We start from the raw sequence: 23464 nt of genomic DNA, 5'->3' as shown, positions 1-23464 counted from the left end.
TTTTTTTTTTATTGTGCTTCGGCACTGTTACTTTAATTCTGTTTTTCTATTATTGCTGTAACAAGTGAATTTCCCCATTGTGTGGATAAATAAAGAAATCTAATCTAATCTAAGCACACCTTCAGAAACCAAGTTTGCAATTTCAAAATAAATATGGTCGGTTTTTGACAGCAACAAAGTGTAGTCTGTACCAGTGGCCACCTGTTTGCATGTCCACAGCGCACCATCTGGGCAATGCACTTCCTGGGACTATTAAAAATTACTGCATGCCAAGTGTGAAGCATAAACGGGTCACGTATGCAAACAGAAGGACATTGGTGGAATTAGTAGGAAGATTGGGCCCCAGTATGCCACACCAGTACTGGTCAAACCAATAAGAAAACTTCTTGATACACTGTATTTCTACACGGAGTGAAAAAGCTGTGAAATGGTCAGAAATCACTAGAAGACGGAGGTAGAATCATCTGGTTGAGGGATGATACCGACAGAAACACACAAGCTACAGCCCTCTCCTCACTCGGCTCAGCAGTGCCAGTGAACAGATGCACAGGTACTTGAGATGTGCATTTTGAGAAACAAACCAGCTGACTGTTTTCTGTCTATCACTGACTGCTGAGCTCGTCCTGAGTGCTGCTGCTGCTGCTTCTGCAGTTGTGAATAATTCAGTTTCACTGCAGCTCCTCATGACTGGTGAAAAGAGAATTGGGAAAGAGAGGAAGAGAAACATGAAGTTTCTCGCCTATTCTTCTTTGTATGATTACAGTGTGTGATACCTTGTGGCCTGTGATAGAGCAGCCGAATTGAATCGAATTGGATGAGGTGAAGAGAATTTGGCTTAATTAAGACAGAGAGGCACAGACCGAGAGATGGATGCAGCCAAGTTGGGACTGAGAAGAAAACGGGAATACAGATGAACAGAGTGAAATTAAAAAAAAAAGAGGAAAGAAGGGAGCCAGCGCTGATGTGCGAATCTCCTGCCCGACGAGAGACTGGACTAATTATCACTCCAGGGCTGCTCTGTTCTCCCACGCACAGCACAGTGTCACTGCAGCAGGCTAATGTGGGTCTGAGCCCAATCCACTCTGTCCCAGAAGACGGAGTTGTATGAAACAGTCAGGCATCACTTCACGTTCTCTGTGGAACAGGGACCTGTGGGGTGTTTGTACTCAAGTTGTGTACGTGATGGCTTTATGGTTTACTTAGTTGATGGATTGAAATAATTCATCAATATGTTTTTGTCTCTTCCTTCCTTTGGTTATATAAGATATTTTTTGGGGAAAGGAGCTGCTGTTTGAGTGATTCCAAGGAGGAAATGAATAGACAGCTTCACTTTGTTAATTTCATTATCATCATTATGGTTTTACTACCAGCAAATCATTTAGCTGTTGTATCGTTTGAGGCGAAGACTCATTCTTTCTTCTTCTGTTTTTTTAATGCTGTCTAAACTTCCTGTAAACGAACCAAACCATGATTCAGTTTAAACTGGACTAACAACCTACATTTTGTTCCGTTGGTCCAAGGCACCATTCACACCTGTTATTTAAATCTGGACTAAACAAAAAGTCAGAAGTGATACAGAAGGTTTGAAAGTGTCCCGAAGTACGAGTTAAGTAATTTCATGATGGAAACGTGACAAACAGCATGCAGACAAGAAAAATAAACATTTCTCAATACAATGGCACAGGAAACAGTAAAAAAGGTGTACTGGGATGATTTATATATACTGTATAAATTTAGTATGTACTGTATGTCAGCTACTTGTCAGAGTGTCTCAAACCAAAGTCGTACCTGTGCAGACAGCAGACAGGCACCAGTGATCTCAGGTTGGTACATCCCATAAATCCCAGCTTGGTTTGGAGTAACCCATCGGGCATGTTTTTCAATACAAGGACAAGAGCTTGTCACAGGTTTGGTCTGAACATGTTTTCCTCCTTAGACATACTTTAAAAACAACATTTTCTTGTGAAAACTCCTTTTATCAGAAAAATGCAACCATACGATTTTATTTTGTGCTCTGCTGACAAAATACACAAAACACCTACACACAGACAACAGTATACACTTTTTAAATTTTATCATTATTCTAAACATAGTCCGGTTGTCATATTTTTTTTCTTCATATTCCAATTTCAACCTCTTATTTATATAATTATAGCTTTAATATTCTTTATCGCACACTGGCTTTTGTTACTCATGTATTTCGCTGCCTGCGGCACAAATCTTTAAATCTTGAATCAAACACACAAATCATAAACAGGTGAGAAGTTTATTTGTCTGTCTTTGTCCATGTGACTGTGTGTGCTTGTTTACTTTCCTGCCTTCACTTTAGCATATAAAATGGGTCTCAATCCAGGAGGCTCTGTGAACCAGGTAGTTCTCAAAGGTTGAACCTAACTGGTCACCAAAGTCTATCTGTGATCACCAGCTCGTCCCGGCCATATTATGGTTGCCTAGCAACGAGCTGAAGGTGGACATGCCGGGATAGTTTTGGCGTCCCTTGGATTTTAAATATGTGTCCTGTAAGCTGTTCAATCGGTCGCATTACCTCTTTGGAAAACAGTTTGTCCCTGAAGCCTATTGAATCCTGTGATAGGCTGGAGCCTTCTTTCTCCGGTATGGAAGGACGCATTTGTCATTTGAAGGAGCTTTTGAAACGGTACAGCCTTGTCACGCCGCTGTGACACAGTCGGTCTTCAAACGCAGCCTCTGAACGAGACGGCCCCTGAATTGAGACACAGCCAAAGTCTCCTGATCCCATGACTATGAAAAGGAAGCTGTGTGTGAATAGAAATAACAGTCAAACTTAATGAATATGATTACCATCTTGTATGGGAGCTGTTAGGGTTAACATTATTGTCCTACGGTGACAATCTGAGTTGTAGCTTGTGTTTCTTATCACAAGGGATGGAAAGATTATTGCGACGCACATAAAGCCGATGGTAGCAGCTTTTTCTAGGAAGAAAAAAAAAATAAGCACAAAAGAGTTATAATGTCCCCAGCTGTGGGATAAAGGATGGTTGTGTCACCAAGTCCCAAAGACACTTTAAAATGTTGCTGCAGTGACAAACTCAGCATCTGTTTGGCGTTCCTCATAACACCTCTCCCTCTCTCACTCTCCCTCTCTCTCTCTCTCTCTCTCTCTCTCTCTCTCTCTCTCTCTCTCTCTCTCTCGCTCTCGCTCTCCCCCCTCTCTCTCAAGGAGTATTTATTGTTGGAGCCCCCTGTCTGCTGTTCAGCTCCTTGTGTTTTCTACTCTCTGCTATAGCGAAGGTGTCAGGTTGTTATTATCCGACCATTGATGGTACTGTCTAATTCCTGACTGAGCGAGTCCTTGTTCATTAATTGTCTCAACTCAATGTTTATATGAGAATACTGTGAAGCACGTTTTTTTACAAGTTTTACATTTCATCACGTTTATGTTTTTTGAAGTACTTATACCTTAAACTTGCTACTTAGAATTTCTGAGGGTGGGAACCATTTCCTTTTAATACCCTGATATTGCAGTTCATTTTTGCTTAAAGGATATTTGTGACGATATGATTAATAAATAAAAGAATATTTGAATTGCACCAGCGTAGAATCACTTCAATCAAATCAAATGTTATCTTATATTTTTATGTTCATGTTCAGGGGAGATATTTAAGAAATATACTTTTCACTTTTAGTTTCGAGGAAAAGTAGAAGATTAAGGCTCGTATCTTGTCTGTGTGGTAAATGAAAAGTAGACAGACATAAAAAGCCACATGGAAACGGGGGGGTTTGGGACAGCTAGTTTAGAAGCAGTAGCTTCTAACAGCTGACAGAAAGCTGCTCTCTATAGCGCAAAATACAAAGAACAGATGCCTGGTCGGTAGATGCCTTCAATGTAATATCATGAAATAGTAAATAAATTCATGAAATATTAATAAAATAAATGATTAAAAATAAAAAATAAAATTATTGCAACATACAGTATAAATACATGCTTTAAAGTATAGTCTGTTATCGTTTTTTTAAAGATGCTCAGAATGGCTGTCCAGACATGTTTTCATTCATATGAAAGTTACCTGAATTCTTCCTTCTCAACTCTTTTTCCTGTCACATGACGTACCACCTGGCAACATGTGGTTATGCTGTGTGGTTAGAGTTTTAACCTGCTGGGTCTTTCGACCTTGCTCAGAGCAGCTGTACTCTCAGAATCTCCTCACACTCAAACAGATTCTTGAGATGATAGGTTTGTTGAGTTGCCTCTTTCACCATCTTACACTGCTTACATATTATATCAGTCTGTGGCCTTTTATTCCCAAACCACTTCATCACCAGAGAAGTTTGTTTCCGTCTTCGGTGACAGAGTTGGCAGCAACCTTCTTTTTTTGGCTTTGGGGCATTCTCATTTCTGCTCTACATAATCATGAGATAAATACATCAACACATTGCGGTATCATTAAAATCACGATATGACACATTTTCATCAGGGAGAAGATACGTGTATTCTCATGAGTTATATAATATGGCCCTACCTTCGTGTTTCCATTTTTTCATATTTTTCATATGATTGCATTCTTTATTTATTAGCATTTCTCACCCTGGGATTTTTTAGCCAATTTTTTGGGGGTCATTTCTATGCTAAACATCTAAACCACAGCAGAGTCCATCCATGTGTAACTCCATTAAGGATTCAGCTGAAGATGGCACAGGCTCGCTGATGTAAGAACAGGATAACACATAAGAAATATCTGTTCAAGGACTGTGTGTCTGTCTGTGTGTGCGTGCGTGGGTGCGTGCATGTGTGCATGCATTTGTGTGTGTGTGTAACTGCAGGAGCAGGGCAGAGCAGCCACTGAACAAGAATTCGATTGAAGGGCACAATAGTGTGATGACGCCTGTGCTATTGTCAGGGGGACGTGAGGGGAAGATTACTAATTTACATTTGCCCACGTTCTTATTATTCCAACTGATGGTGGGAGCTGTGCAGCCATCACAGGGCTTTCTCTGGGCGTCAAGGCCCCCACCCAGAGCCCTCTAAATATGATGGATGGGAATATCTGAGAGTGTGGATTATATGAGGTTGGTTAAGTATAAAAAAGAAGAGGAAGGAAGAAGGCGAGCTGCTGCTGTGTATGAGGACACTTGGCTTCAGCCGAAGAATCGTCTGCTGCTTTGTAATACAGCCGCAGGCCAGTGGGGCAGGGAACCCTGCCAAGATGAAGTCAGTGTTTGTATCCGGAGCGGCCTCCACGGGCCACTGTCCTTTGACGGTCACTGAGCTCACTGTTTCAATCAAAATTAGGTAATTTGGATGGAAAGCACACATGCATCAACTGGCAGTTTGTTTAGTCCTGTCAGCTGGAAAAAGTAGAAACCAGGAGTCGGACAGACTTGCACCTAATGCACGGGTTGAGGACATGACCTGGTGCAACAGAGGAGCACGCTTCACTCTATAATTGCTGGGGCTGTTGGTCTTGAGAGCTCTCAAAATAATATATATAATAATATAATTCATCCTTGATCCTTATTTTAAGGATTTTTGAACTGTTGGGGTAAAACAGAGAACTGCAGTATTAAGAAGAGAAGTTTTTAAAGCCTTTGCTGAAGGGCTTCTCATCTATACTTGAACAACACTGAATATTAAGGAGAGCATTCGAGGTCCACTCGTGATTTCAGGGGCTACGAGACGAGGCTGAAAAATATCTGAAAAGATTTCAAAATGGTTGAGTCAACAACAGACCTCAGTCTCAAGTTATATTTATTCCCTGTTTGTTTTCCTCTACCCAGTACAGTCATCCAAATTGGAAGTTAAATTTCCTGTTTGTGCGTATATGTCTGCGATAGAGAAAGTGTGTGCGTGCACAGCAGTAGTCAAGTAGCCTCTGGGCCCTGCTCTGTGCTCAGCGTGATTTCTTCAGTGGGGGGTAGAGACACTGCTAGAGGAGACACATTCATCTGGACTGAGGCGCAGTGATTCAGTCGAGGCAAGCTGCAGGTAACAAACTGACAACAAAACATATTTCTAAACCAAAGGCTTAAAAGAAAGAAGAAGGGGAGAGAGGAGGAGGAGGGCGCTGGATTGGGGGAGGAGGTGGAGAGGAGAGTCGCCGAAAATGGGAGGTAGAGGGGCAGCGAGGGAAGGGGGGGGGGGGTGGTGCTGAGAGAATAGTTTTGTCGGGAAACTCAGCATCCGCTTCACAGGCCTGAGGCTGCGAGTTGTCATCTGAAACATTTTCTCTGCAACAGCCCGGATGATTTCCTGCCTCTCTCTGCAGACTCTTTTGTTGCAGCAGTGTGCAGCCCAGTGTAGACTCACTGGGAAGCAGTGACTGTTGGGATGCAGGTATTTTCACAATCACCAACATAACAGATAATTAAAGTTTGTTATGCAATGAGGCTGCACAGGCTGTTCTTTCCACACGGGTGCCTTCCTCTCACAGCGAGGATTCAGCTGCGGCGTCGCAGTTCACTGAATGTTTTACACGATTCAATTGGAAAATGCAACGGTTTGTTCTCCCCTCTGCTCCCCCCGCTGTGTTATATTGTGTTTATCTTTTCGTTTCTCATCAGTGGGAGTGAACGAGTGGACATGCATTTCCATGAGGCACACAACAATACAATGAAACCACAACCTTAGTTTCAGGTTAAGAACAATTCCAGCCGCCCTGCACTACTTCAAGGCTTTTCAGTTCACGTTTTGCTTTGTCCCAATGATTTGTTATTACTCACTTTAATTTGTTGGATTAAAATCAATTCCCCCCATGAACAGCGAGGGTTCATAAATCACAAAGCAACATAGTTTTGTAGTAAAGGCTGATGTATCGCATCTATTCAGCCGGTCAGCAATCGATCATGAAAATACCCATGAATCTTCTTGGCAGGTTAAATGGTATTTACTCTGCAAAAAGTGAGGCGCTGACTAACTGGCTGGTTGCAACTCTGTGTGATACCCTTGACCTTTGTGTCAGTAGCCTCTTAAATTATCAATAAGGGAAGCGTTGAGCCCAGTTAGGTGGTCAGAATGCAAAGAGACGCCTCATCTGCCTGTCCATAGGACGAATCATGGATCTTAAAGGAAAGTGATTAGCAGACACACTTGTGATTATTACACATTTTTATGATTTAGTGGCTTCTAAATGGACGTATGAAAGAGGCTTAGTGGTCTAAGTGGAAGTCACCTTGGACAAGAACATCAGCAGTGCTGGTAAATGGCGGCGATGATAAGCAGTTGTGCTATAATCGTATTAATGTGGTCAGGCTGGTTGTCCTAATCCCTCCGTCTTTTACATTTAATATCAGGATGAGAAGGATTGCTGTCACCGTTTTCCTCTTCAAATCCAGACAATCTCTCTTTCTCTCGCCTAAATAATCCCTACATCGTGTTTGTCAGGCGAATGCTTCCTGTTTCATTCACGTCGGCCGTTGGTTTGCAATCAGTGAAAGCAATAGAGCTTAATAAAGATGGAGCGCACACACTCGAATATGCTTGCAGTGTTTTAATATCACAGGACAATATTCCTGTGCCTCCCATGGGCCTCTTTCATTTTGTTTCTAGGATGGTGAAAAGTTTTATACACGTGGACTTTTCTTTAGCCCCACGACAAACAGTTCGCCGGCAGCTTAATGCTTGTGTAGAAACCTGTAGAGTGCACAAAAGAGACAAAGTGTGCCTTTCCTTTAATGTGACAGTTTGAGTGCTTTACATTTTTAACAGCTGCACAAATAATGTATTCTGTACTAATGACTGTTCCTGGCCTTTTCTCTTTTCACAGCTCCCGTCAACCCTCATCTGAGTAAGTAACGCGCATCGCAGACCGAGCTCCTTCTGTCGTAGCACAGTCTGTGAGAACAGTGGGAAAACCCAAAGTTACCATACGTCCCGTAGAGATCTGGCTCTCAACATGTCACGCTGCACTGGAAGAGTGGAGCTAAATAATGTATGAAATATAATACTTCCCCTTTAAGAAGTCACAGTAAACCTGAATTAGGCTATCTGACATGTTGAGAGCTTTAAATCTCTGCAGAACGCCTTGCAGACACTTGGACACTTCATTTTGCATGAGATATGTAGTGTTTGTGCCTGAGTACATTTGCACGCACTGTGCTAATGTTTAGCCCCATTATGAATGCACTTCATTTTTGAAACTTTATAAATTCACACCTTGAGAATCCAACTTAATCACTATTTGCTGTGCAGCAGTGTGCTGTTGTGTATTGTGCTTTATTTATTTATATAGATATGTATTTTGTTGCGTGTTTGCACAAACATTTGCCAACATCATAACAAACATCCTAATCACCAACATCATTATCTAAATCCCTGAAGGAAACGATCTTACCTGCACACCTCCTCCCTCCCTCCTTCCTCGGTCTATCCTCCGAATCCTCCCGTGCTCACAAGGCGAAAACATTTAGTTTAGCTCACAGTGGAATGGGGCCGTCGGTGTCTAGCGCCTGGAGCTAGACCTTTATTTAAATCTGCGTGCCTATAGGGGAAGAGTCAAGAGTATCTGCAACCCAGCCCCTTCCCTCACTCTCCATCACCACCTCCTCTCTCCCTCTTGCTCTCACTTTCCATCTCTTTGTCTTCCTCTCCCTGCCTCGCAGCACGGCTGCCCTCTTCCATCCCTCGGCCCATCCACCCACTCTTCAACTCCGTCTACGTTACCTCCATTACCTGAGTAAAAGCTGCTCCTCTCAAGGTCACCACTCCAAACTGCTCCCAGCTACGTTTTAATAAATCAATGAATATTTATCAGAGCACACGCCTGCATCCTGAATCTAAATCCTCTTTTTTTTTTTTTACTATCTCTTTGAGGACACTGCTCAGCAGCACCATGTCCTCTTTTAAGGTGTTTTTTCTTTGATTGTTACATGAATTAAATAGAAGTTTTGACACTGTTGATCCTCCTTCTACACCTTAATTAAAGTGAGTGGGCTGGTTTCCCACGCATGCTATTTCCAACTCTTCATTAGTGTATTCACTGTTAGACATTCCCCATACATGTGACCCATCATCACCTCATGCTGGAGTAACAATTACTCTTTTTTTTTTCGTGAGGGGTGTCCGGGGGGGGCATCCCAAACCTGTCAACCCACTGCAGAGAAGATGGAGAGTGACAGGGAAGCAGGGAGGTGGAGATGATTCTAAAACCGGATTACATAGAGTCTGAGAAATGAAATACAAAAAAAAATTCAAAGACAATCAACACAATTTTAATGTTTGATCGTGCGCAAAAGTTCAACAGATTGAGCTTCGTGCAAATAAAGATGCTTTCAAACATTCAGTTTCCCCTTCCAGCACCGTAATAAAATGTCTGGATCATGGCCGGATATCACCATATAGCTATACATATAGTTACAGGACTGAAAAAACTCAAAACTAAATGGATAAAAATATATCAGGATGAATAAGAGGAGTCCTACATGAAGAAGACGTCGATGATGATGTCAAATTGGTCAAATAAACAAGATTCGAGAGCTTCTGGTGCAGACGCTGGTGATCAAGTGCCTCTGCCTGCTGCGCCACACCCACCTGAACACTCCGGAGATATCTGTGTTGAGAAGAACCTCTGTATGTTCTATAAATGTAAAAGGTAAACTCTGAATAAAGTCTGGGCGCAATCTTGCAGACATTCTCTAGAGTTCATGTCTGAAAACGGTTTACTACTATTTCTGGAATGTCAAATATAATCTAGAAAAAAACATTCATACCTTTTACCAGACCTCCTTTACATGAGATTTGTATGTAGTGTTATGTAGTATAGGTAGGTAGTAAGTGTGAGTATATTGAATTCCATCCATCAGTAGTGGACATGGTAGTGCTCTAATAAATTCAGTTTTGAAAATCACACACTGCACTTGAGTGTGTTTCCAGGATGCAGAGACTTCCTCTCTGAACTGAACCCAACTGCATGCCGTCGTCAGGGAAAACTCGAGCACGCTCCGTGACGTCTCCACAGTCACGAAGAGGTCAAATCTTAATTTAGAAATTCTGTTCTCCACATCGTGTGGCGTAATTAGGTCTAGGCTGTTGCATATCCCCCTGTGACACACGTACGCACGCGCCCACACACACACACACACACAAGTAAAAGCTCATAAATTTACAGTAGGTGTCACACTGCTCACATACTCTAATGTAGCCTCTAGCCAAGTGTGTAACTTCTATTTGTAGCGATGTGAATGTAAGAGCCCAGTGCTTCTCTGTCGCTCACCAGGAGAGTTCCACTGCAGCTTTGAGGAGGAGCCCATCTGCATGTTCACCCAGGACAAGAACGATGATTTCGATTGGACACGGCACAGCGCTGCCACCCGTGACACCAAGTACACACCCAACACCGGGCCTAGTGGTGATCGCAGTGATTCCAAGCAGGGTGAGTATTCCTTTTACGTTTAAAGCCTGCACTCACAACTGGCTTTATGCCTGCAATGGGAATGGATTCTCTATTGACTGGCCGGTCAAATGACTCCGCCACCTGCACGTGTTTTAATCGGCTCCGATTGGGACTGATGGAAATGTGACATATACGAGTGAAAGCGGTAATTTGGCAAGACGGCGAGGTGAGAGAGCAACTCAGTCGTCGGTGCGGCTGTGACGTTGAGCATGACCAGAGTAAGAAAACTGAAATTGTCTCTACTGCCATGGGAAAGGAGTCAATTGCCTTTTGGTGTAAAAGAGGTATAGGTGACCATTTATTGAACATCTCCGCTGATCAGTAATTGTGCAGTTACAGTGTGGCTGTAGTTTAAAAAGCTCCACTTCCAAGGCTAAAGAGCTTATCATTAGCTTACTACTTTACAACATGTATTACTGTCACTGCCCTGTTCAGTGTTCAGATCATATATTTAGCTATCAGGTGCACATTTAGACTCTTACATTACACCTCATTTAGCTGACGCTTTTATCCAAAGCGACTTACAATAAGTGCATTCAGCCATGAGGGTAAAACCCCGGAACGACAAGATTCAAGAAAGTACTTTTTGTTCAAGAAAGCCAAAGTGCTATAAGTAAGTGGCCTGCAATCCCGTCTGATGTTTTCAACCAAATCACAGAGATACCAATAATTTCCCTAGTTGATCAAATCTTTTATTATTTCAGCCAACAGAACTTGTGGTAGCGGACGAGGAATGAGAACCCAGCTCTTGTTATCCATTCTCAATATATAATACATGTTGGGCCCTGGAATCGTCTTGTGTTGTAACTGTAAAACATGTTCAGTGATAGAACAGAAGGCCTGACACACGTAGCACCAGGGACAGCTGATTCATTCCTTGAATGAACCAAATCATTCCTTCATATAGCTTTGGCACCTGAGATGGTATGGGGATGAGCACATTGTGTTAATAAAAGTCCAATTATTTGTCAAATGAGCTGGAATATATATGTAAACTATTTAAACCGTGAATATGTATCACACGCATAGAGAACAAAATTCACAACAGATATGTAATATTGGCTACAGATGCATAAAATAACAAATTAGATACAAATCACCAACATCTTCAATAGTCATTCAGCAGTGAGCAAGTTGGCCTCAGCTGGGAATTTATCTCTATATGGCCAATGCACCAATAGGAAATGAAACAGTTGGTTTAAGTGTAATCAATTATGTCCGTGTGGCTCTGCAAACACTGCACCTGCTCACTGGACTGGGAGTAAGTTGGTAGGATGCACACATTTAAATGTACAGCACACTATATGTGCAGTGTGCTGTGTGCAGTGTGCTGCTACTCACCACACACACACACTGACTACCCACTGTTTCATATACAATCCATGCGTGAATACTGGAACCCCCACAGTTCACAGGCACAGCAGTGTGATTATCATGTAATTGCTAAATGATTTGGCTAGATATAAAATTAGCAGCATTCCATGTTGATTATGTCATACCTGTATTTGCAAACATGACACTAATGGTGTTGTTTTTAGAAATATCGCAATAAGATGGAAAGATTCAAGTGTTCTACTGAATTGTAGAGAATTTAATCTGGATGAATCAAAACAAATCAATGAGCAGCCGTGACCTTTGATTTTCAGGCTAATGAAATTTGCACAATATTTAGTTTTTAATCTTTTACTTAGATGTGCAGATATTTAACTTAAATAGCCAATTAACAAAACTGAAGTCATGTGAAACCCTGATGATAGAAGTTATATCTGTAGTTGAATGTGCGTGTCTGTTATGGTGCTGTGGCCCCAGCAGCAGCTGAAGCAGTAAATAATGCATTGGCTTTAATCACCTAATGGTTTCAAAATGTCCAGCATTTCATTACCGGCCCCATTCCTCTTTGGGTGTAATTATCTGATATGAGATTCAACATGAGGGAGATATTCCATTTGATTTTGGCTGGAGGGGCGTGGAGCCGCTCACTAGCTACCTTCCCTGTGCCTGTGGCAGGGACGAGATTGGCTTCAGATTCTGTGGCTCTGACACAATCAGAGGACTGTTTGACTCGCCGCCATCGCTGTTCAGGCCTGTCAGACCGGGGGAGCATGAATGTAACCCCATTGTTATCGGCCCGATGTGCGCCCTGGTTATTGCTATTAGTAAAAAGGGAACTGTCCCTCATAGAAAGCCACGCTCCTTATCTCTGATATGGAAGGTTTCATTTCCATCATGCTATCACAGACTGGCTGAGAAAGCAGCTGAGCATGACCACGGATGCTTCTCCCCAGTGTTTACAGTGGCAAACAGTTGTTGGTACTGTAGTTATGGGATTGTGAACACTGCCAGGCAAAAGCTTCTCATTTTTTTAGCTGAGGTAGTTAAATAGTCAGGCACAATGACTCTGTCCAACGTCCTTAAAGATTTTCATAAGGCATAATCAGATGTATAACTGTACTGCATATATAAATATTTGCAGTGGATATATATGGCAATTAGCTTAAATACTTGTTTTTATGCCTCGGCACCAACCATAGTCACAGGGTGGAGGCATTCTGTATTTCTCTTCTGTGTCTGTCCCATTCTTTTAAACACGATATCTCAAGAATGCCTTGAGGAAATGTCTTCAAATTTGGTAAAAATGTTCACTTCAGTCTTACAGATTGGGTTTTGCCGGTCAGAGGTCAAAGGTCAAAGTGGCCTCACAAAACATGGTTTTGTTGGCAAAGACATACAACCGAAAACAACGGCAGTTCAAATTGTTTATTGTAGTTTTGGTTCAACCTGCAGCTTGTTTTGTCATATTTGCTCATTTGTTGAATAGGTAAAATTTTTGCACCAAATGATAGTTCCAGTTTCAGGTGAAGGAAGTTCCATCCCATAGAATCTCAATTGTTGGTTTTGCTTTATGTGTGAAGATGAACTCACTTGTAAATCCTGCTTCCACTAACCTCCTGTGCTCATGTATGTCTGTGTTTCCAGGTTTCTACATGTACATTGAGACTTCGAGGCCGCGGAAGGAAGGGGAGCAGGCACGGCTCGTAAGCCCGTTCTTCAACGTAGCACCTAAAAACCCCTACGGTATCACCAACCCCCCTGCCTACTGCTTCAGCTTCTTCTACCACATGTATGGAAAACACATAGGTACGTCACATTTCTTATTTGCTCCCTTGTCCACAGCTTGTGTAACAAATAAAACCTGGGCTTTGAAGAATGCAGCGGAAAGGATCTGCTTAATTAAATTCATTGCTCACTAGATCATGGAAATAGATGAGGATTGAATAATTACTCTCATTCTTTTAAAGAATCTGTCGCTGTTCTGTAGCTTTTGGCTGCTTGAGCAGAAAAAGCATATTCTAGTGAAGCTCAAATTGCTTTTCTAAATGAAGGGGATGCGTTCTTATCTGCGCGGAACTAAACCGTCAATGAGGAAGCACCACAACAAATTTTATTTTCCGAGAGAAGAGTCCGTCATCAAGCATCCGCGGGACATCACAGTGTCTTTGAAATCTATAAACCGAGAGATGAGTTTTTTGGAATTGCTGTCCGCCACCTACAGTGTGCGTGTCCCAGTGGGCTCTTCTCTTCTGTGTTTCTGAAGAGTAGTTGTTTGTGAGACAGAAACACAGGAGTCACGCTGTGAAATGAAGAAGAATAGAAAGCAGCAGCACTTTTGTCTGCGAGCAACAGACTTTCAGTCATTTCCATTTCCAGACAGTTTTATCTCTGTGGCGAGTGCTGTGGGGACTTGTACGCTTTCATGCCGAAATTTGGTTAAATGCGGCTGTCAAATGGCTCACGCATATTATATCTCATTTTTACAACAAACACTAAGAAAGGTGCGCTTACTAAACCTGGGCGTTAGCTCTCACATTCCCCTCTGAATGGAGATAACCAACTTGCATGGCCTGTTTGAAGATGGCAGAGTGACTGAAGGAGCTGCTCTGTGGCACACGTCTGACTCTTAACTTTCTTTCGCAAGGAAACCAATCAGTCGACCACAAGCTCTCCTGCTCTGAGTGCAAACTGTGGAGATTGTGAATGTAGGAGTGATGAGCCAGATTGGATCTTAAGCACAAAAACAGCAGCTTCACACGATGTCGAGAGCCACTTGTGGGGATTTCTCTGTCAAGCAGGTTCATGTTCGAGTTTGTCCTCTTTTATGATCCTGTCAGTCTCCAGATGACATAAATGTTTAGGAAATCTGGCATCTTCTACTTTGCTCTCTCTACATGCTGTTTGCTTTTCCTTTGGAGAAAATATACCATCCTGTTCAATAAATCCAGTCTGCATGGCGGAATCACCTGACCTTTCCGTATCCGCGACAGCTACGCTCCGGTGGCTCTCCTATTGGGTGCTCCTCTGTCAGTCATCGAATCAATACTGCCTCATTATAGATCAATGGTTGTGATTGGCCCGACAGGTTTTAGGACAGATGGGAATCGGTTTGAGCACGGGGGCGCGTCCAAACATGCAAGAGCAAATGAACATGAGCTCACTGATTGGACTGGTTTTCCAGACTAATTGAGTCATTCATCTGCAGATATTATTAATGGAACCCAGTTCTATCCACTCCAATGCCTGTGATACCCTTTCATCTCTCACGCTGTCCCTTTAAAGCCAGTCATTCACTGTGCAGCAGCAATGAGTCTTAGGTCAGTGCATCAATGTGTGTTGTAGTATCATCTTATGGACTGTTTGTTAGCTGTGATTGACCAGGCCAGGAAATGTCTCCTTTTGTCTCTCCTCTCTCAGAAGCAAGGGGTGTTGTTTTAAGGTCCATCACTGTTGACATTTGCGTCTTAAACAAGTCCACTGACCCGTCCTCTGTGATCCGGTCACATGCAATGCAAGCGCGGGCATTATAGGCACAACAGCCTTCAAGCACAGTTTGTGTGGCATTTGAGGTTGACATGCAAAGTCAGAAATGTTCAAATCCCACATGTAGCCATGGAAGATACTTAAGGCCACTGAAGATAAACAGGTTCAAATCCAATATTTAACATGTTTGGAGAAACCCTAATCATTTTTTTCATGGAGGTCTCGGAAACTCTGATAATCAGCCACGAGGACTGTGTTGATGTGGTTTGTTCAGATTGATTGACAGTGACCCACCAATTGGCATTAGTCATACATTTTCCAAAAATACGTTTGGTGCAAGTATGTGACATCACATCTTCCAACAGAAAACCAGTAAGAAGAGCTCAGATGCAAAACAATAAAAAAAAGAACAAAATGAAACTTCTCATCTCAAACTAGAACACCTCTGCTAACATTCCCCCTTACAGTCAACCAAGCTGCTCTGAATTTCTCACACTCAGTTCCCTAAATGTGCCTAATGTCATTCATCAAGATCCATTTTTTAATCTCTGGCAAATTTCAGAACACGCCACATATCTTGCAATGTTAAAATATAGAAAAGTAATCCTGGATCCACCCCCTGATCTGGATCTGCACCGAAATGTTCTAGATTCTTCCCTGACCCATACTGCATCCTTCCACTAAGTTTCATCCACTCAGTTGTTATTGCGTAATCCTGCTTACACACCCACGAAATACTACTTTGATAAAAAAACATGATGTAGTCCGCAAAAATAAAAATGGCAAAGCAAGAATAAGCGAGTACTGAGAACTGTGAATAAACACAGAGGGAACAAGTAGCACTGCTTTGTGCTCATTAAACTTGACACTAAAACTGCATGAGACTGTAAAATCACGACAGCCTGGCAACGGCACTCGTCTCCCTTCTGATAAAATGTTTACAGTGAGCATTTGGCTGCGTTTACCTTCGTATTCTAGTGAGACATCGATGGTATCAGCAGCGTCTCCACCCACCACCTGCTCCACTCTAAGCTTCTGCTGGACCTGCTGCTCCATCTCCAGCCCACTCAGCTTCCTCTCCTCCTCTGTCTCTCTTGTTTGTGGAGCACTGGCTTATTCATTCTTTTTGAAAATATATTTTCTTTTTTTGTGGAATTTTGTGCCATTCCAATGTTTTTATTCCTTTTGGAACTTATTTATTGACTCTTATTTGCATTTATAATATAAAAAGGCTTACAGATGCTTCCCTTCAGTGATAAGAGATAAACCTGTAGCCTGTGGAGATATCTTTCTTTATTACAGAGATTTTTACGCATAATAAAAAAAAATTGGTGGGGGAATTTTTCCTCTACTTGGGGCTACACACACCACCTCCATTGAATTAAGAATCAGCTTTTAACAATGTTGGTGAACTAACCATTTTGGCTTGAGTTGACAACCGGCCCCCTTCAGGGCAGAAATTTAGACTGGCTACTTTTTTTCCGCTGTTCTCGGTGGAAAGGGTTAGTGTAAGAATCCAGATGGGAGAGAGAAGGACTCAAACATCTGGAGAGGTGGAGAAAATGTAAGGATAGAGGTGTCAGAGGGCGACTCAGCGGGGAGATGAGAGCTCCTCCGGCTCCCTGCCGAGGTTGAGTAGGCCATGACATTTCCAATTTGCTCAAATTGATCGCCGGCCAGGCCCTCTCTTCACTGCCCTCCCCATCTGTGGTGAAGCCCGTGCCCAGACTGTGGCGTGTTATGATGAATGGGCTAAATGTCAAGGACTTGAAACCCAGCTCAGATCCTCTATAGCTACGCTCCATTTAGTATTCTGCCTCTCCAGCCATGAGAGAATTTGCCCCTGAGCTCAGGAATGTTGGATTGTGATATTCTCTACCCAGAGAATGCTGGTATTGGTAAACGGTCCATGTAACATATGTTCACTTGTACTATACAGCCCCACAATGCTCCTTTTTTTCAAAACTTTGTTGTATTTGCAGTTGAAGGCGTTTTGTTATTTGAAGCCGTGCAGCTCTGTCCTGAAACACTAGGAGCAGATGCTCCTTGGGTCTTTGCTGTTGAGGTTAGTCACAGTCAAGTTTTGACACGGCAGCGCTAAAGGCAAAAATCAGTCGATAAGGAGTCTCGCCTACACACTGATGAAAACAGTGGCACAGGCTCAAAGAAACTCCGATGTCGCTAGCTAGCGGGGGGATACCTGAGACAAGGTCACACTTAATTACTGAAGCGCACATCAAAGTTTGCCTTTGGAGCCCGTGTCGCATTTGTTTATAGGATTAAGTCTCCAGCAAAGCACAAAGCAAAGCAAGTCTGTTTTAAGTCTGACCTTCTGAGGAGCAATGGAGTCCTCCTTTCATTAGCGAGGAGGGTGGTACCGCACCTCAATCCCCAACTCGCTCGTCCTCACTCCATAATTGAAAACTTCTAGGAGCCGCTTCTCACTTTTCACTAGACTCACATCTTTCTGTTCTCAGATCTTTTTAAATTTCACAAGTGTCTGCCACAGGTATTTCTGTATAAAAAAAAAGAAAAAGAAAAAGACAGAGATACTCCAGATGAATATCCAGCACAAGACTTTGCTCGGGATCTGATGACACCGGCATAACCACCTACATCGAGATGAGTTCAAAGAAAATGTAAGCCAGCCAGCTCAGCAAGAATCCCCCTACATCCTAAACACTTCGACGGTAGATGAAACCGCAGGTCATGTTCTGTACAAGAGCTCATCTCTCACTGGATATTGGGCTGTCATTGGGAGAAAGTGTACACTCTGCTGATAATGTGAACAAGGACATACAGTACGGCTTTCCCTCCATTGCTCACAGAGATGTTTTTTAGCAGGGGGCTGTACAGTAATGAGGCACCTCGCTGTGGCATAGATGCATCAGGGGCGAGGTGACACTCCTCGACGCTGCTGTTTTTTTTGCTCATCAGTTGTGTCAGCGCTAAGGTGCCGCTCTCCATACTCGAATTTCACTTGACTTCAGAGCGGTGGTCCTGCTGAGCTTCTCCACGGTGTCAACGCTAACCTGATTTGAGTCTTTGGATGCTGCTCCTCCTGGCACGCCGCTAAGAAACCGCCGTCTCACGCACTCGCACACGCAGTCTCCCTGCATTGCAAATAGAGAAACGAGCAGATCGTCAGGATGGAGAGGAGGAGAGGGAAGTGGTTACACTCTGTGTCATCATCTGACATCATATCAAAGTCCGGAGCCAGACAAGAGGAGAAGCTGGAACTCAGTCCTGGTGTCTGTTCCTTCTCAATAAGAGTCTGTATTTCTGCCTCATTGTTAGAGTTTTACATCTTTTCAGTTTAAAAGGCTGAATTGTCATATTGAATTTTCAAATTCAGAGTTCAGAATTCAACCTGCACATTCTACAGTTTCTCCTTTGCAGCTTCAGATGAAATGCAGGTGGAAAAAAAGGCAGCTGGACCGCACAGAAAGAGTTTGAAACTATTCGATAATTTCCATGGTATTCTCATAACAAATTGACCATTAGTGATAATTATTTTTGGATCATTCATATGACCTGAGGTTAACGTTTGCATCTGGTCTGCTCTTAAAAAATGAAATTTAAATGCTGAGGACAGAGGTCAATATGAAGCTGAGAAGTCTACATCCAATCTCACTCACAGGTTCACCCTGGAATTCACAATGGACTCCTCTCTCCCATGTGTGGGTGATTCTTTACTGTCTTATATACATTTTAAGTAGATCTACACTCAGAGCCATAGTTTCTCACCTGTCTCTGCACTGCAGATTTTATTTTCTGTCGAAAAACTCTGGTAAACCTTGACAGAAGATTTAAGAAAGAGCCTTAAAAGAGTGGTAGGCGAGCATAAAAACCACAATCTGTGTGTATTTTATTTGTTACGAATAAACACTAGAGCAACACTCACACTGAGGTGTGTGTGAGGGTGTTTTTGTGTTAGTCTTCAGTTTCACTATCCACCAGAGAACAGTTTGAAGATGATGAGGGCAACTGCAAAATAACCTACGTGAACGAATCCATCTTACAATTCTAGAAATCTCTCTTTATCTGTTGCTTACATATCTCGAAAACTAGTACACTAGTCAAGCACATGTTCTGATGAACGTGAACCATGGAGGAATGCGGCTTCTTTATCTGATTAAAGGAGATGTACAAAATATTGCTCTACAAGCAACATTTCAGCACCTTCTCAGAGCTGGTCACATGCCATTTGCAGGAAGCTGTAGAGTAAACACCTCAGGGTTATTATCATACAGTACCTGTCAGCAGCCATACTGCAAGTGTGGTAGAATATGAACTGTAGTGTTTTGACCGTGCAAATCTGTTTCACTCGTGCACACAGACCAAACAATGCTGAAAGGTGGTGACAACAGACTGGGCAACTGAAGCACTGTTGACCTACTTTAGCTGAGAGGCACTGTATTGTTGTGTAGAGCACAACGAGGGCGCCAGGTTATTACCACAGAAATAGTCTATAACGCGATACAGCATGCAATCGGCATCAAGGTTTCTCTAAAGGCTCGGTACAGGTCCATGTGACTGTGTGTACGTGTGTGTGTGTAACATCTATGTTTCTCTTCTGTCCATGCAGGAACCCTGAACGCCTTCCTAAAGCAGAAGGGCCAAACGACCTCCGAGGGTCCCGTGTGGTTGCTCACTGGTAACCAAGGGGACCGTTGGAACCAGGCCAAAGTGAGCATCCACCCGACATCGTCATTCCAGGTGAGATCAGCATTCTGACTGTCATGTTGTCTTCCTCTCTCTCTCTGGGTGTGTACGGTGAACTGTTAGTTTCCTCGGGGGTTGAGTGTTGATGTAGCGCTTCACAAAACCTCAATGTAAGCAGAGCAGTGGACAGGATCCGTGGCTGTTGAGAAAGAAATGTCACTCACACTTTGCCATCAGGAAGCCGAATCTCTAATCAATTCTCCATCATTTTTACTGCTGCACTTGTGGAAAGTAATTATAGCCTCAGCTTCACTTGTGTGGTTGTTTTTCCCGTTCCCACTCACCACAGGCTTTTTTAAGTTTAAATCTTATGAAATAAAAAACTGAAACAAACACTCACCACCTGCTGTTACTTTTTATAAGGGGCAATTTAGCTTAATTGCACTGTGTGCTTACTTTTAGAGTTTGTCTTGCAGTGGCACTAATTTCCTTGTTATTGTGCTTGTTCAAGGCCACGCAGGGAAAAAAATGATATTGGTTTGTCTCTCTCCAGGTGGTCCTGGAAGGAGTCCGGGGACCGGGTATCGAGGGAGACATCGCCATCGATGACGTCACGCTGGAGGAAGGGGAGTGTCGAGACCCTCCGCCCAGTGAGTAGCACCACACGCCCCCACCTCCTCTGACCTCTCCTCGGAGCCCTGCTCCACCTCGCTGGACGAGCTCCAGATTTACGAGAGGGGACGCAATCTAAGAGGGTTGCTGCCATTGAACCACCTTGTCGCGGGGGGGGGGGTTGTCATAGCAACAGTGTTGTAATCACATGAGTGATAGCCACGCCGGCTGAGTGGAGCACTGTAATTGCGCTGTAGGAACAAACAAAATGTAAAAAGAGAAAACAGGACAGAGAAAATTGCCAACGCTGTTCCTGCAATTTATTTCATATTACATATGATTGGAGGAATGTTATTTCCAGAAGCTTCTCAGACTTACACATCCCTTTCACCTAGCAGCGATGAATCGGGGTAATCTTTTTCCATTTGTCGTGACATTAGTGGGAAATAAGTAGGCAACTAGAAGAGCGTCAGAGTCGGTTATCTGGCTCCGCAAGAGAAGAAGCTTTGTATTTATCCCAAGATTATTGTTGTAGTTATTTCTCATCTGGATCATTGAGTCAAAGCAACAGCATTAAATCGTTGTAACAGGTGGAGTCGGCAAGGCTGAGGACGTTATGAATTATACATTGGAATCTCATGTGATGAATCTTATATGACTTTATGTGATGTCAGAGGGAAAATTTGAGGAATATCTCTCGAAGGCTGAACTGACAGAGGATGTTATTCAGAGAAGCTGTTGAATGGTGTTGTCGTACAGGTTCAATTACACTAAATGTTAATCTTCAGTTATTATTTATAAGCAATAATATACAATCAAATATATGAGACAGATATCGTGCATTCTCTGCCTTCTGTAAATTCTGTATATTCATTTTAGCGGTTTGCTTACTCACCCCTCCTTGTTTTAACAAATTTGGTGTCTAAACATAATCTTATTTTTCACTTCCACCTGGTGACAATAAATTCTGTCAATTACCAGCCGGTGCACATGAACCTCTGCTGTCCGATTCCTCAACGACACAGAGCAGGCTGTCGTAACGACTTTCCAAGCTGAGGTGTTATTTCCTGTCAACTCTGACACAGATTCAGCACTTGTGTCTGCTGATTGGCGATCAATATCTGTTCTCTACATGTTCTTCTTCTTTTTTTTTTTTTTCTACCTGATATGTGAATATGTTCAGTAAAATAGCACTCTGACATCACAGGGTCCTTAAAGGAATAATTTGACATTAATGAAAACGTTGATTTATAGGAAGATCAATATGGGTTGAAAGTGATCCTGGAGCTGGGAGGCGTTTACCTTAGCTCAGCATATAGACTGAAAACAGGCAGAAACTTTAGCCTGGCGCTGCCGGTAAACACCTGAACTAGAGGTTCCCAAAGTTTTCAGCACTTGACCCCAAAAAGAATCATGCCAACTATATGTATATACAGATATTGATTTGATTTGAGTGAGTTCACAATAAAATTCACCAATGGGCTCATGTTGCACACATGTTCCTTTGGTGCTGTAAACTGAGCTAATGTAGCTGATGCTGTCACATTCAGTCAGAGATGCCAGTATTTCTTAATTTCTTAATTATTGTTGAAATATGCCCTTTAGAATATTTTTTTAATTGGATTTGGTTTCTCAGTACCATCTTCCTCATTCCCCTGGGGCCTCCCACCCGCTGGTTTGGTAACTACTGCCCTAAAGCACACAAATTAACACTTTTAATTTAGTTTGACGAGTTTTTACAGAAATTTGGCTTTAAGGGTGTTTGTTTGCTGGAATATGTTTCTGATGAGTACCAATGATTGACAAGCAACTAAAACAAACTCCCTATAGGCCAGTAAATCGTCATATTAGGCCCAATAAAAGTCCATCTCAAAGTCACCAAGTAACATCTACCAGAGCCAGACAAGCTGCTTCCCAAATGTTAGGCTTTATGCTAAGCTAAGCTAATTGGGTGCTGGCAAAATATTAAAGGATCAATCTTGGCAAGAAAGAAAATTTATACATTTGCCACAATGAGATCTATTTGTTCAATGTTCCTGGTTTGTTCATTTCCATTTGTTCTGTATTTTTGTCTGGAAGCATTTTTCATCTTTCTCTTTGGAGGGTTTATTAACAGCAGATAACTTTCATATCTGCTCTTTTACCAATTCTAGATCTCAGCGCTGAGGCTCCGTCAACATCCTCCCATATATGGCTGCTATGCATCACCCTGGTGATGACCCTCCTCGAAGGTCAGAGGTGACCCTCCTCTCCGTCACCTCAGAGGCAAACATTCAGACCCACCGTCTGTGAGCTGTCCTCGGCATCCAATCACCAAAGATTCATGCATCCTGAAAGCAGCAGGGGTCCTCTGGTGGACCGCGGAGGGACCCAAACCAATAAAAAAGAGAAAAAATTGTGATGAAAAAGTTACACAAAAATTAATAAAGGAGTTGCGCAATTTTTTTTAAAGAGACCTCTTTTACAGAAAACACTCCTCAGTGCAGGACTCGGGACGTCTTTACGAGCACAAAGACAGGCGGGCCCGCGAGTGACGCCTGGACTTTGGTGAAAGACTTCTCAAGCGTCGAGGGAGGACAGTTTGTAAAGCACAAGAACTATTTTATGAAGTCATGAAAATATCTTTGGAGGGAGGCGGAATATAGACTCTGCTGACTTTTTCAAATGGAAATAACATTTCCCTGCTTACGAACACACGGAGTCAGACCTTTCTCTGTGTATCTTTATCTTCATTTTCTTGCACCAGATGCCAATCCCCCCCCCCCCCCTTCCCCCCGACACTTGTTTTTCACTCGAGCCCAGCCTCACATCACATCCTGGCATTTCCTTATCTGCTTGGTGCTGCACTGTAGATAGACAAGGACTCCGGCAACTTTTTAGTTCTGTCTGCTTACTCCCCCTGTAGCTGCCTATGTATCTTTTCACACTGTGCTCACGAGTCCAAGTGGCCAACCGACGGAATGGTGGCAGAACAATAAACCGAAGGAAGAATCAGCGAAGGTGTAGAC

General features: G+C 42.8%; 1 protein-coding gene across 1 annotated transcript in view; it reads left to right on the top strand.

The window, feature by feature from the left end:
* The window catches only part of LOC128460583 (MAM domain-containing glycosylphosphatidylinositol anchor protein 2), a 168355-nt gene extending 145218 nt beyond the window's left edge, over positions 1–23137 (top strand). The window contains exons 13-18 of the mRNA XM_053445826.1: positions 7740–7760; positions 10188–10343; positions 13341–13502; positions 19768–19898; positions 20398–20494; positions 22610–23137. Of these exons, the coding sequence (XP_053301801.1) occupies positions 7740–7760; positions 10188–10343; positions 13341–13502; positions 19768–19898; positions 20398–20494; positions 22610–22698 (656 nt within the window). The 3' untranslated portion in view covers positions 22699–23137. The remainder of the gene's footprint in view (positions 1–7739; positions 7761–10187; positions 10344–13340; positions 13503–19767; positions 19899–20397; positions 20495–22609) is intronic.
* Positions 23138–23464: the final 327 nt, after the last annotated feature.

This window comes from Pleuronectes platessa, chromosome 17 (genome assembly GCF_947347685.1).
Source record: "Pleuronectes platessa chromosome 17, fPlePla1.1, whole genome shotgun sequence".
In the NCBI taxonomy this organism is placed as follows: Eukaryota; Metazoa; Chordata; class Actinopteri; order Pleuronectiformes; family Pleuronectidae; genus Pleuronectes; species Pleuronectes platessa.
This window is presented reverse-complemented; position numbering and strand designations above follow the sequence as displayed.